At 40.1% G+C, this 14151-nt stretch overlaps 1 protein-coding gene across 2 annotated transcripts; it reads left to right on the top strand.

The window, feature by feature from the left end:
* The first annotated feature begins 256 nt into the window (after positions 1 to 256).
* rpz4 (rapunzel 4) lies at positions 257 to 8830 on the top strand. Of its 2 annotated transcripts, none has more exons than XM_017437917.3 (3): positions 257 to 403; positions 5669 to 5731; positions 5848 to 8830. In XM_017437917.3, the coding sequence occupies exon 3, from the start codon at positions 5876 to 5878 to the stop codon at positions 7049 to 7051; it is 1176 nt and encodes a 391-aa protein (XP_017293406.1). In that variant the 5' UTR covers positions 257 to 403; positions 5669 to 5731; positions 5848 to 5875; the 3' UTR covers positions 7052 to 8830. The 2 variants fall into 2 exon arrangements, with proteins under 2 accessions (XP_017293406.1, XP_024866808.1); XM_025011040.2 differs by having other exon boundaries at positions 403 to 533.
* The last annotated feature ends 5321 nt before the right edge of the window (positions 8831 to 14151 follow it).

Here is a 14151-nt window from a genome sequence, read left to right as displayed (position 1 = left end):
GATGTTGTTGTGTTTAGTGATTTGTTGATGTGGTTTGCACTTCAGGGCCACCGTAGAAAACAGAGCAGTCGATATATTTGTGACTCTGGGGAGTGATGTAGTTCTGACTGCAGGACTTAAAATGGAAGGTGTCCAGCAGACTTTTAATGCTGTCTACTGTTGATCAGATATTAATTCTTCACATATTTTACCCCAAACTCTACCTCAAAATGGCCGGATTATCTCTTTAGGCCGAACCCCCCCTGTTTAAAGGTGAAACCAGTCATCTTTTGACCCTCACATGTGTTTTTAATGAAACCAGCTGAGGCTGATCTGGGTGCGCCTCTCAGCTGGAACCCGGTCACGTGACCAACAGGAAGACAAACAGACGGGAGTTTAGATTCCTTCCGCAAACTTTACCAAGGTGAGTCCGTTTCTGATCGAAATGTTTGGATGTGGACACTTTAAAACCACAGCGTGGTTCGTGGTTTGACTCGTCGATCCGGAAATAATCGATTCCTTCGCTCCTCGTTATATAATCGACCCGAGCCCCGGTAGGAAAAACCGCGTCTGTTCGGTTAAAGTCGGTGTTTCATCAACGTGTCTTCGTGTTTTCAGGGGAAATGGGCGATAAGCAGCGTGATCAGAAAGTTTTTCGGTTTGATCGGGGATAATAAAGTTTTCTGGGCGTTGGTCTGGAGCTGTCCGGAAGTGTTGGACTGTCCTGTCCTGTCCTGTCCTGTCCTGTCCTCGGAGCTGGCCCTGGTGTTAAACATGTTGTGGTTTGTTTGTTTCTGGCCTCAGGCTGGGAAGTGGTCCAGTTACAGCCTGATCGATAGGTTTTACATTAACAGGACGCATTAACAGAGTGCTCCGAGAAACTGCCTCCAACCGGGCGGGCGATCATGTACTGTCTTTGAGCATGAACCACTGGAGGAAAATGGCTGCCACAGACAACCCAGATGTCTCCAACTCAGTTTTACAGATGCGGTAGTAGCTGAGACTTCTCCCCAAGGCTCCTTCTGAGAGCTGAGCACACATCAACATCAACTGGACGGACCCGTTTAAAGATGGCCGCCCCAGCCAACTGACCTTAGAAAACACAAACATGGCTGTAACTCAGTGAACTTTTTAAGGGGGTCAAGCTGGAAGGGATTCACAACAAATAAGATGATTTTAGTCTAAAACAGTGGTTCCCAACTGTTGGGTCGAGACCCCAATGCGGGTCATGAAACAGCAGGTGGAGGTCCTTAGATAATCTCCAGATATTAATTTACATTTACAAATGATTATATATATGATTATACATCTTATATGTTCACCATAAATGTTACAGAGGATAAAATCAGTCATTAAGCTCATGTATGATTGGGTTATTAGCAGTTTTTGTACATTTGAATCAGCAGTAGATGGTGTCACAAATCACAAATCTAAAAGGTTTGGGAGCCAGTGATCTAAAACTGGCATGAATATAATAATATAAAACTCCTTTGAGGAATTCTAGACCTTTAATTTGATGTTTCTGTTTATTATAAGGTAAAGATATTCAGCAGATGTTCTAAACATTGCCAGTAGTGAATTCAAGTCTTGATCCAGGTATTTTGTAATGGATTCATGTAAAGAAATGGGAACACGTCGTGTCTTTGTGACGTGCTGCTGGTAACAGAGCCTAACGATCCCATCTTGTGCACCAACTGGACCCATGCTGGTCTAACTGGAGTAAAAAGTCCAGCTTAGCGGCCTTTGTCCAAGCAAAACTGTTAAACTATTTAGATAGAATATTGGAAATGTTGTAAACTTTGATTCTGATGTGGGTTTTTGCCTAGATGTTCTTTGCATGGAGCATGTTTCTTCTTTATTTGTAGTTTTTTGGCATCTCTGAATCCATATTTGAACGTTTTGGAGGCTTGTACAGATGTGAGCCAGTACCAGTCGATCAAATGTATCCACAGATGTGGCGGCATATCTTCATCAACAAAGTGCACTTGTGAAATTGGAAACAGACGTTTTAGAATTGCAGACATTTTGTGCAAACAGCCTCCTGGTTTGCCACATGAACAGCCCAGTTGAACTTTAAGTCACGTCAAGAAAACTTTAATGGATCCCTGGAGCAGCATTAATATCAAGAAATAGTCCTGAACAACATGTAGCTATTCAACAACTTCACCACCAGCTGTGATCAAACAAAAACTAAACAAGAGCCCTAATATTTAATGTTTTTTGCATGGCCAATGGCTGCCAAGCTGGACTCTTTCCTTCGATTCACCCAGAGTGGTTCTGCCTGCTGCAAATCATGAATTAATAATTGGGTCAACACAACATTGGTTTATCAGAAGATAAGTGAAGCTGTTAGATTTACCTGCAGAATGAAAAGTACAAGCTGTCCTTCTGAAGTGTGATGGCTAAAATAGGACCCCTGATCAGGAAAAGGTTTTATTGGATTTGACTGTTAAACTCGTCGATACGCAGCAGCTGCTGCTCCTGTTTCTGAAAATGTGATTTCTTTGAGCACTTTTAGGTTTGAAATGTCTGAGTAGATGTGCTTCATGCACTTAGACTTCAGTTACATAACTCACAGGATCCTGGGAAGGAAATGTTCACATGTCCCATTTTTAGAAAGGTCGTATTGAATGAGATAAGGTTAATATAAATGTTCTGCTTCCTGCTGGAATTTCCTGCTGTCGTTTTCAGTTATTACAAGGAGGTTTTGTTAATTTCAGCTACTTTTCTTATGTAGTTTTAAGAACTTTATAGATGACACGCAAAACCCTCAAATTTTAAAGACAAATTAAATTTTTCTGGGGTCCATTTGGTTTTGATTCATTTTTTTAGTTTGTTCCAGTTTCAAATCAGAAAGAAAATATGTTGAATTAACTGGTCATAGCTGAGTTTTATAGCAATACAAGCTGAAAAGAGTAAAGCTGTTGTATAAAACATGACTCTTTAAAAGAAGTTAAAAATGATTATTTGTTCTTATCTGACTAATTTATTCATCTCCCAGCAAATAAAAAAAACCCAAAACAAATCCAAACCTTTCTCTCATTTTACTTCTTTTCGTTCTTGTCTGCAGCTCTGTAAGGACTCATCAGAGCAGCAAAATCTGTTTATTGCTGCTTTTTTGTCAAATAAAATTAGTAATTTGGTGCTAGTGCATCAGTTCTTGTCTCATGAAGGCAAACTACATCTTTTGGTCCAGTATTGTTGTATTTTGCTCATACAAACATGTTTACTGGTGGAGGTGGAGCAGTTTTATGTGTGGGACTCATTTGTTGAAACACAAACTGAAGTAAGTGATAATTAAGTTTGTTGCAGCAGAAATTACCACTTTTTATGCACAGAAAATGACCTAATTATGATTGATTAGGTTTGAAATTTATTTCATGAGACATTTCTGCTGATTGGATCTCTGAAATTTAAACGTTTTGAGTTCAAATGGAACAGAAAGCATCAAATGATCTGAAGCTACATCCATTACCCTGTTAGCTTAGCTTAGCTTAGCTTAGCGTAGTTTAGCTTGTAGACAGAAACAAGGCTCAGCTGATGGTGTCTGTATTTATTAAAGCTTAAAAACTCTTTGTTTTCATTTTATCAGCAAGAATCTGAAAACAAAAGGACAAAAACAAAACAGTTTCATAATTTTTTTAAAATTATTTTAGAACCTATCTGACATGTTTAGATGTTTATGTCTTTGTTGGACTGTAAACATCATGAGGATGTGTCTTCTTCGTGTCTGAAAGAGCTGTGAGACATATCTGAGATCTTGTTTAATAAATCCCAGGAGTGAGCCGACATCAGAGACAAACCAGCTGGCCGTTTATTTTCCATTGTCCCATCTTGTTCCTGTGGTTTTGCTGGAAAGTGCGCCCTCGTCCAGCGAGTTTAGCCTCTTCCCACGCCTGCTGCTCTGGTTCTGATTCTGAAGAAGAAGCTCAGCACTTTGTTCTCTGGCCTCAGAAACTGGCAGAACCTGAACTGGAACACGTGACGGCTGAGAGGGAGGTTGTGGAACTGGAATGTGGATGCAGGGTAATACCCTTCTCCGCCGTAATTTAGTTTCAGATTTCCACACAGATTTATTATCTCCAGGTTTGCAGAGGGACAAGTCTGAACATGTACGGGATGAAGTCAGAGCCGCTCTCTAAGTGCAGACTTTCCATCTCCACTCGGAGACTTCGTATAAACAGCTGCATGTTGGCTACTTTCAGAAGTCAGGAACTTATTATCACCTAGGTCTGTGTGTCTGTCAGTGTCATAAACCAGTGGATGGTTTTTTAATTGTCATATAGCAATCACTGGATGTACATCTACATCGTTTAACATTTGGAGTCAACACGATTCAAGATGTCGGCCACAGCTAATCGACTGCAGCAAACCCAAAAATAGTTACAGCCTAGTTAAATTCACAGACACTGAGGTAAAACTTGGGGTGGTAGTAGTTGAGAGTTGTCCTCATCTCGTACTCTGAGCACTAACGGATCAGGTGAGATTGTTGCCAATATATCAGAATAAATGAATCTGTTTTTTCGGGCATGTCCCACTGCGAGGAGACCTTACTGTAGACTCAGAGCTCACTGAGGGATTCTGTATCCTTTCTAGCCTGGGAAAACCCCAGAGAGGTCTGGGTTTCCATCCTGGACCTGTTACCTCCATGACCTGCTCTCAGAAAACACAGACAGTAACAGTTATAGATTTTAAACCAGTGGTTCCTAAAGTGCAGGTTGGGAACCCCACTCTGAAGCATTAAACACCTAATGGGACGTCTTCAGATGGTCTCTACAAATTAAATTAAATTGAAAAGTGATGGATAAAAGCATGTTTTTACTATAATTGTTGCAAGAGATAAATGGAAGCAGCACTTTGGTTGATGGGGCTGGTTTTGTTTATTATCATTACACTCAATGAACATTCAATTTATGTTCTAATATTATTTGTATATTTCATTTCAACTGGCATAGTGAGAGTTACAAGTCTCCCCCCCCCATGGGAATTTATTAGATTTAATGTTGAAAAGTTTGGGAACTTCTGCTTTAAACCCTTGCACTGGACAGGGAAGCAAACTGCAGAATAAAAACTATTAAAATAGGTGAATAAATGTGGCACTTTGAGTCACGTTCGTTTTGGGTTTTTAATTTAGATAAGTTTAAAAAAATCCCACTAATGCTTGGTTTCATTTAAATGTAATCAGATGATTATTGGTTAATGTGTGCTGTCACTGCATGTTTTCTGTAGCGAGCGTATGAGATCACGGAGGCCAGGCACAGACCTGGTTGTTGTGCTGATATTCTCCTGAAAGTTGTAGGTTTTTCTGCTCCGACACACCTGATTCAAACAGTTTAATCACCTTCTCAGCAAATCATCAAGTTCCCCAGAAGCACGTCCACAAGTATTCATTTAAATAAGGTGTTTTAAAGCAAGAACACATCTCAGACATGCAGGAGAGTTTGGCTCATGTGCTGTAGAGAAACGGGGACTGTCTTGTTCTGTTGTTATTCTTTCTTAATTCACGTGTTAAACGATCTGCAGCCCCTCCTGTTATAGTCTTTATTACCCAACGGTGGTCCTTAGAATAACACAGAAACTGGTCTTGCATCACTGCTGAATTCTCCGGTCTTGTTGACTCTTGGCTCACTGGGTGTGACCGGCAGCCTTCATCGAAGCTCACATGGGTGTTTCTCTCTTTCCTTATCAGCTTTTGCTGTTTTGTAAGAAGATTGAGGGAGCAGGCGCAGTCCAGTAACACCTCTACAGAACTGTAAGTACCAGAACTGAAGTATTTTATACCTCTGCTTTTGTTTTTACTGAGCATTTCCAAGAATGTTTGTTTGACTTTTTTCATTGAGAAAGTTGCTGTTTTTGTTCTCCTGGTAGAATCAGTTGGAAAAGTACATCAGCGACGATGGAGAACCCGCTGCAGAAGATGGTGGCAGAGAAGAAGGACTTGGTGGAGACTGTGATGGAGGTCTTTGAGCAGGGAGCTGAAGTGGTGGCCAGCATCGCTGGCGACCTCTTCCCTGTTTTTGCTATCGCTGCTCCGATTGTCAAACTGGCTCTGGACAACGTGGAGAGCAAGGAGGCCGCCTTCATGAAGGAGCAGTTTCAGAAGGTCCGTGAGCGTCTGGAGGTGGTCTCTGAGGAGATTCAGAGGATCAACGACGAGATCAAGAAGAACGGAGTCAACGTTGCGTATTTCTCGGTGGAAGAAAACATCACAAACCAGTTCAGGAAGTACATGGATATCCTCAATGCCAAACCTAAGTTCAGGGAGGTCAAGAAGAAGGTTTTCTTGGAGCATTTTGCCAAAACTGATGCAGACAAAAACCTCACCATCCTCTACAATGCTGTGACAGGAGACAACTTCTTCGGGGAATCTGTGCTCGAGGTCATCCTGAACTGCGAGGAGAAAAGTCGCCGGCCGATGGAGGACTTCTGTTCTCGGCTAAAGAAACTCTTCTGCATTGGGATCATTGCGCTGTTGGGCCACGCTGCTCTAAAAGGCTATGACGAAGAGGACGCCCTTCTGAAAGAGTGGGGGGAGAAGATGAAGACTGTCCAGGATAAAATGAACGCTGTCATTGAAGACTGCATCGTCAGCTTCCCCAAGCAAGCTGAGCTGGATTCTAAACGACTCGTTCAAGACCAGGGAGGCCAAACCAACCAGCAGCTAGCCGACGCTATCATCGAGAAGCTTAAGAAGAAGTACGACTGGGTGGGCTGGTCTGTGCGCATATTCAAGCCTCCTACATCCTTGTTTGCCAACAAGAAGGATTACCACTGCTCCACAGGGAGGAGTCGCTTCCAGGTGCCCACATCGGATGAGAAATTAAACGTCTGGGTGTCGTACAGCTCCTCCCCCGAGCCTGTGAATAAAAGTCACATCCAGCAGCTGATCCAGAGTCAGAAGAAGCTGACGGTGGTGGGTGTAGCAGAGACTCTGTTTCAGGAGTTACCCGGTGACTGTGTGGTCCACACAGTCAAAACCAGCAAAGACCTGGCCTGCTCCTGGAGCTTCAAGGACGAGCTTCACTACTGGGAGGAGCACAAGAACTTCTACGTCTGCGTTCACTCTGCTTAAAGGTCCAGATCCTGAAGAACCCAGGAAAGATTCTCCATCTCAGTTTGAGCCCATTATAGCAGTCTGCTGCTGCCATGCTCCTCAGCCTGACCAATGAAAGATAACACAACATGTGCCTTGTTTTTAGACATATTTAGGCTCGTATGGAGTACTTAAGAGTGGTCAGTATCTTACCTGCAGGGGACAGTGCACACTAAAAACTGATGGGTTAAAAACAGTCCTCTTTGGAACCCAGCACTGGGTCATATTTGAACCGAGCCCACCCTGTGTGGCTTTAACTTCGCAGGGTTGGGTTGTCAGTTTGAGCCAACGTAATGGGTCGAGTTTTCTGCTCAAACACTGGGTTAAACTGACTCAAATGTTAAATTGATACAGCTCATCACATTTGCATAAGATTGTTTTCTCTGTTAGTATTTTTTTGACAGAACAACTTTGTTGTTACTACGTGCAGTACCAGCTGGGACTCGTCTTTCACCGTTCTGTTCTGAAAACAACAATTACAAGACAGTAAAATACTGATGTTTATAAAAACAAAGCTGCTTTTTTTCTGTGGCGATAAGACAATGGCTGCATGAGCCAAATTATACAGAGAACCTGAAGAAGTTCTGATGAACTCGGTTGATCGGCAGCAGGAAGTGTTCGTGCAGAAGTGATGAGGTGTAAAAACATTTATCACAACATTTGAACTTGTAGAAAATCTTTGAGTTACAGTTGTTCTAGCTGGTTAAATGTTGCTCCTCTATAGACTCTGTCCTGAGTAGGTTTTAGCCTGTCTGCGGCTCCGGCTTGATCTGGACTTTCTTTGGGTCTTTTTGTGCTCGACTTGGTTCCCATCTGAATGTTGATCATTTAATCTACTGCAGAAGTGGTGAAGGGACAAATTAACTCCTGCTGTATGTAAGATACTGACTTCTTATAGGTACTCCACACAGTCCTACTTTATAAAAAACAAACAATCCTTTGAATTGTATCGCATGCTAATCTTCTTAAATATAATTTTAAAAAATCAGTTCAGTTTAATTTAATAAATAAAATGTAACTTTGGCTTCATTTCTCCCAGATCAAACCCGTGTCTCTTGGTTAAATTGGGACACTTTGGTTTGTTGTACAACCATTTTCTTACACCTCTCTAAATTTCTGATTCTGGTTGGAAACATGTTTGTTTTTACAGTCAAGCTGAGATTATTGTGCTGGTGCTGACATTAATGCACTGACTTCCTGTTACAACCCTCACTGAACAAACAGAAACCAGAATAAAACTCATCTCTTTTTTGAAGCGACTCTTCTTGTGTTGCAGCTTTGACAGTGTTGATCTTGGTTCTTCTCAAAAATCTGGGGGGTTTTTATCTTTTTTTTTTTTTGTGCACAAATACTTTAGTTTTCTTTTTGTTGTTCTAAATTTATTGGTTTGAGGTTTTGTGGTATTTCAGAGAATTTGATCAAAATCTGATTTTCCTGTTTACACTAGAAAATACAAATTGCTTAAAGAATCCTTTTTGTTATTATTTGACATGTTTTATTACACCTTTGTAACTTGTGTTTTAGTTATTTGTTTGCGTATTGTTTGTATTTTTTCTGTAAACCTGATCAAGTCTTTGGGACATTAAACAATATTCACAAAAACTATATTAACTCCAAAAGTCTGAGTGAAAATGTTTTTCCTTTTTTTCCATATCTGTTTCACATTATCTGTATTTCCTTATGATATTTGAGTAATTCATATGTCATATTGTGTTGGTACAATAAAGAAAAGAAGTAATAAATTCTGTCAGAAACTCAGTCATGCACCATTTGTTTGTATTTATTACTGCCTTCATAAAGCTTTTCTTTTTATTTATAAAGCTGTGAGAACATTTTAAAATCTGCTTTTTATTATGGGAATACTTGGTCATAATTACTATTCAAAATATTATTCAAAATGTGCTTAACTGTGGAATTAATTGGCATCATGAAAGAGGGGCGATCATGTAATTGCCTGTGTTTGTTATAAAAATATCTCACAAACCAGATTTTAGTGACACTTTCTGAAAGTAATTACTGGATATACATCTACAACTGATTAACTTTTGAATTCAGCTTAATTCAAAATGGCTGCCAGAGCTAATTGACCTAACAAACGCAAAAGAACCGGTTTCAGGAGAGCTTTGTTTAGAACAATGCAATTTGGCAGGCGATGTGTATTCCTTCAAATATTGTTACTTTTATTAGACATTTGCTTTTGGAACTCGTGTGTGGAGCAGAATTAAACAGGATGGACTTAATGTCACAAAACATTAGGAAGATTATATCCTGTAACTGTCAGGGAGGCTTTCCGTCCAGTGATCCACTTTCATCAGCGAGACAAGAATGTCTGGCTCTTGACTGAAGATAATATGCAAGCTAAACAGAATATGTGCTGGTACCAGAGAGATTGATGCAACTTATGCAGAGAAACAGAGGAGAATGTTACATCATACAACCTGGAAATATGCGTGCCACATGTCTGGGTTCTTGCAGAATTTGTCAGATGAGTCTGGCTGTTCAAACCTTACCTCCACACAACTAATCCTGCTTCACTAAGTATTTAACTGCTCAGAAAAAAGGAAAGAGAATACTGTGGTTTTCCAGTTGGGGAAACACCCTCAGAGCTCTATAATCATGTGGTCGTGGCTTTTCTATCTTTGGGACACAAACACTCATGTCCCTGTAGGATGTTAAAGTGGCAGGTCGACAGAAATGAACAAGTGCAACAAATGTGGGTCAAGGATCATTGTTCCGAGCTGCTGTGTTGACCGATTTTTAGGCTGGAAGCTGGAGATTGTGCACTTCTTCTAGAAATCCTACTTTTATTTCTTGTGGGTTTTTTTACTCACCTATAATTTTTAGTGTTTTGTGGGAAATAATGAGATCTTCGAAACTGTGGGAGATCAGACCCTAAATAAGACGGAGACAGAAAGGGTTTTAACTTTTGCTTCATTTCTTATACAGATTACTAACCAGTGCTGTCTGAATTTCCACAGCCCAGTGACTCAGTTCCATCAGTTGTGTCTGAGCAGAGCTGCTCACGCTGCCTCCTCAACAATTCTGTAAAAAAAAGCTTACTTAGCCTGAAAACTGAGGAACCTGTGCAATATCGGAAGAACACTTTAGGCCAAATGGCTGCAGAGGAAGCAACATTTTAAAGCCACTTATAGATGAAGTGACTCACACTCATCATTCAGATAAAATACAGTGTGGTGCAGTTAGGGCACAGGCTAATTCTCCTCTGATTTATATCAAGCACTTCCACACAACACACCCCTCTACACAGCTAAAGGGCTGGTTTCAGTGTTGTCCACAACTCCAACAGCTCAATCATAAGAAATACCCGAGTCTCATTTATGTTAACAGCTCTACATTTACTCTGTTGCTTGGTTGCCTGTTTGGGTCAAAACAGTGAGGCAAACTGTCTAAATGTGAGCTAGAATAAGTAAAAAGATAAATAAAGCTGCTAAGATTTACTTCAAAGTGAAAATGGAAGGGGTCGGTCATAGTGAAAGCAGAGGTTGAGCAAGTTTCAGTTCATTTCAGTGCCAACATTTTGTTTCACACTTTTCTCTAAAAAAAAGAGTAATATAACACATCTCAGCACCGAAACTCTCAGTTCAACCTTTGTCAGAAATAAACACGGGTTTAACTCTCAAACTCTGATCCACATTCTTGTTGCTCGTAGTTTCATTGAAACACGAACTTTGAAGAAAGCCCAGAGCCATTCATTTCAGACCAGAACAGACAGATTACTAAAACCCACATAGATTGAAGGTACTTACTGCAAATTATAAAATTAAACATTTAACAAGTTATTTGTTCAGTTATTTCTACTGTTTCAGTAGGTAAACCATCCAACAAATGCATATTAATTAGCAAATGGAAGCTTTTAGCTGTAATGTTTAACATCATTTATTAATTACCATTGTAGTTAGGAGATCTCAGTGATGTTTTCATTAACTCAAGGAAAGAATGATATTTACATGACATTATGGAAAATATCATAATGTTCATTTTGGCCAGATGCCAACATGTTCAGCATATGTCCAAATAATAAATAAACAGTTGATGTTCAGTGACTAACTGGTAACTTGGTGAAGTTTTGAGCACATTTCCATACCAAAGACCTTTTTAAAGTCTTTGGCCTCATGTATGACATAAATCTATCTATCTATCTATCTATCTATCTATCTATCTATCTATCTATCTATCTATCTATCTATCTATCTATCTATCTATCTATCTATCTATCTATCTATCTATCTATCTATCTATCTATCTATCTATCTATCTATCTATCTATCTATCTATCTATCTATCTATCTTTCTGTTCCACTTCACTCCAAGCTCAGGTCCTCTTCCAGAACCCTGGGATCTTCAGGGTTCTGTTCAGGATCTCAGCTGTTCCTAGGACTGCGTTCTTCTGGACAGAGATCTCTGAGGTTGTTTCTGGGATCTGTTGGAGCCACTCTTCCAGTGGCAGAATGGTCCCAGTTGGTTTGTGGTCATGGAAACCATTTAGTAACCTTAAGATGTTAGCCGAATAAACTAGATTGCACTTTTCATGCTTACCACTAGAGGGAGCTTGTACCCCAAGTGGAACATGTAACACAGTTTTAAAACCCTTGAAATAGCCAACGATAAATGCATATTTGTTGAATACTAAAATATATCTTATTGTTGCATGCCAAACTTGAATGTATTGCCCAAAAGATGTCAAAAAAGATCATTTTCCCAACTTAAGTCACAATTACATGGGTTTTATTGAAGTGACTAGTATTGGATTCAATAAGACTCATACTGTAGGTACAATACAAACAAACAACAGATAGGTTTCCTGGTTCTGCAGCTTTGTCTTTCTTCTGCATAAAAACGCTGCTAAAGGCCCCTTTCTGTCCACGCCCAGGTGGGTTGAAGAGGCTCCTGACCCAAGACGGCTGAATAGACGAAGTGATGGTTTTAATCAGCACAGAATTACTTTTTCATTGACATTATTTGACCACACAGCTCTGCATTGAGATCGGACCATCAGGTGACCTCAGGAACGCAGAAAAACATCACGTGGCAGCGAAAATGTTCGCCCGCCTTGCAAGAGCACATTGTACTTCCACCCATCACCTCAGCGTAACCCTCTACTCTCAAATCAGTCTTAACAGAATCACCAATCATTTTCATTTGAAAATATTTTACACATATTTGGATCAGGTGGTGCACATCGGAGGGTGCAGGGGAGGAGCTACGTTTCTACCATGCATGAAGCTTTGGAACAAAAATAATGAGTTCCTGTCATAGGGAGCTGTTGACTGTGTGAATTAAACAAGACTTCAAAGAAAACCCAATGAAGTTGGTTACCTGGTTAGAGTCAATGGTTTGGTCCTTTAATTCCAGTGTAGCCTCCACCTAAGCACCATTATTAAACCTGAACTGAGGCGTCAGGCCATGGTGGTTTAGATATTTTACTTGTTATTCCACTGCAGAAGATGATTTCTTATCTAGAGGGAAATAAAAGAACAACCCATTACTTCAAAGTGAAGCCTTATCTGAGAAATCTTCCCATCTGTTCATCTTTTGCCACAAAAATCACATTGAGCTGTTTTTTATCAGGGCAGTAATTCTTAATAAATATTTTACCAATACTTGTACATTTATGCATTGTTTGCACAGTTTAAACTTTAAATATTTCACTTTTTGTTTTGTCAATTTCCTTTCATTGGTGACATGCAGTCATTCTTACATTTCAGGCAGCAACTTGTTCCAAAGGATGTTGTGGCAGTAAAGCATTCGTTCTTTGTAATGTTTGCATTCCTTCTATCAACACATACAGAACATTCTGACAATGAGGATACCAAGCAATGAAGAGTTTCAGGTGGTATTTCATCCCATTCTTTCTCAAAAATGGAGTTCGTTGTCACGTTTTTGGTTTTCTCCAATGTTCTCTACTGGGGACAGGTCAGGCCTGCAGGTGGGCCAGTGCAGAACCGGGCCACTCTTCTTCCTCAGCCCTTGGAATGTGAGCAGAATGTGGTTTTACTTTATCTTGGTATCTTATTTGGGTGTCTCTGGGAAAGATGTTGCTGTAAAATCCCTGCAGGAATTTTCTGCTGCCATCACAGAACACTGATCCAAACCCCGACCATCACAAAACTGGATTTTTGGACTTTTTTGTGTAGTCAGAGAGCACAAGACCATGATGCTACCACCACCTTGCTTGACAGTGAGCACAATGTCGTGGGAGTTTCATCTTGTGGCCAAATGAAGTCATTTTTTGTTTCATCTGACCATTAAACATTCATTCAGAAGGTTTTTGGTTGAGCATTTGGAGGCCCAGACCAGCACAGGACCATGCTTTTAGACTTTCCTCTAACAACAGTCTAGATGCTCCTTTTTCTATTTGTTCTGTTCCTTTCAACAAAGATCTGGAACCCTGATCCATCTGATCCAGGATTCTGTTGTGTGATGGTCCGACCCAGATGAAGCCCAAAGATGTAGTAACTTTAGGGTGCAAAAAATGTACCATTGTTCTCTGGGCTGGAGTGACTGGGCCAATGCACCATTTTAACTGTAAAGGATATAATTATACCTGATGGTTCACACTCGTCACATTCTATAGGCCAACAGTGATGATGGGACACACACACTGCTGAAAAACAATACGCCCATTTAGCCTGACCATCTTTTTCCAGAGAAAGCAGCAATTAAACCAAACTGCAGTCTTGTCTTACTGCACCGACAGGTTATTCAGCTTTCTTAAACCTCAGTGTTTAAAATTAAATTAGCAAGAAAACACAGACATGCCTGTGGCTGAGCAGTAATCCACTCTAATTTAGCATGAATCAGCAGGTCCATTCAGAGCACCTGCTGGGGTTTGAGTCAGAACAGAAAAAAGGATTTAAGATTTGTGTTTGTGGCAGATGATCTGCTTGAAATTTTAACTTGAAACAGACAAATATAACAACAAATCTTTAGTTTAGTTTTGCATTATTGTGAAAATTAAAGTTTTGTTTTCCAAAAAAATGAATCTGCAATTTATGTGTTTTTATTTTAAAACAAAGTAGTGTAAAATTAGGAAAAGTTTAAATGTCAGACTCCAAATA

The sequence above is a fragment of the Kryptolebias marmoratus genome, linkage group LG16 (assembly GCF_001649575.2).
Source record: "Kryptolebias marmoratus isolate JLee-2015 linkage group LG16, ASM164957v2, whole genome shotgun sequence".
NCBI classification, from domain to species: Eukaryota; Metazoa; Chordata; class Actinopteri; order Cyprinodontiformes; family Rivulidae; genus Kryptolebias; species Kryptolebias marmoratus.
This window is presented reverse-complemented; position numbering and strand designations above follow the sequence as displayed.

What these genes read in the sequence shown, in the direction of transcription:
- rpz4 (XM_017437917.3), top strand. Translation starts at nt 5,876, where the DNA reads ATGGAGAACCCGCTGCAGAAGATGGTGGCAGAGAAGAAGGACTTGGTG.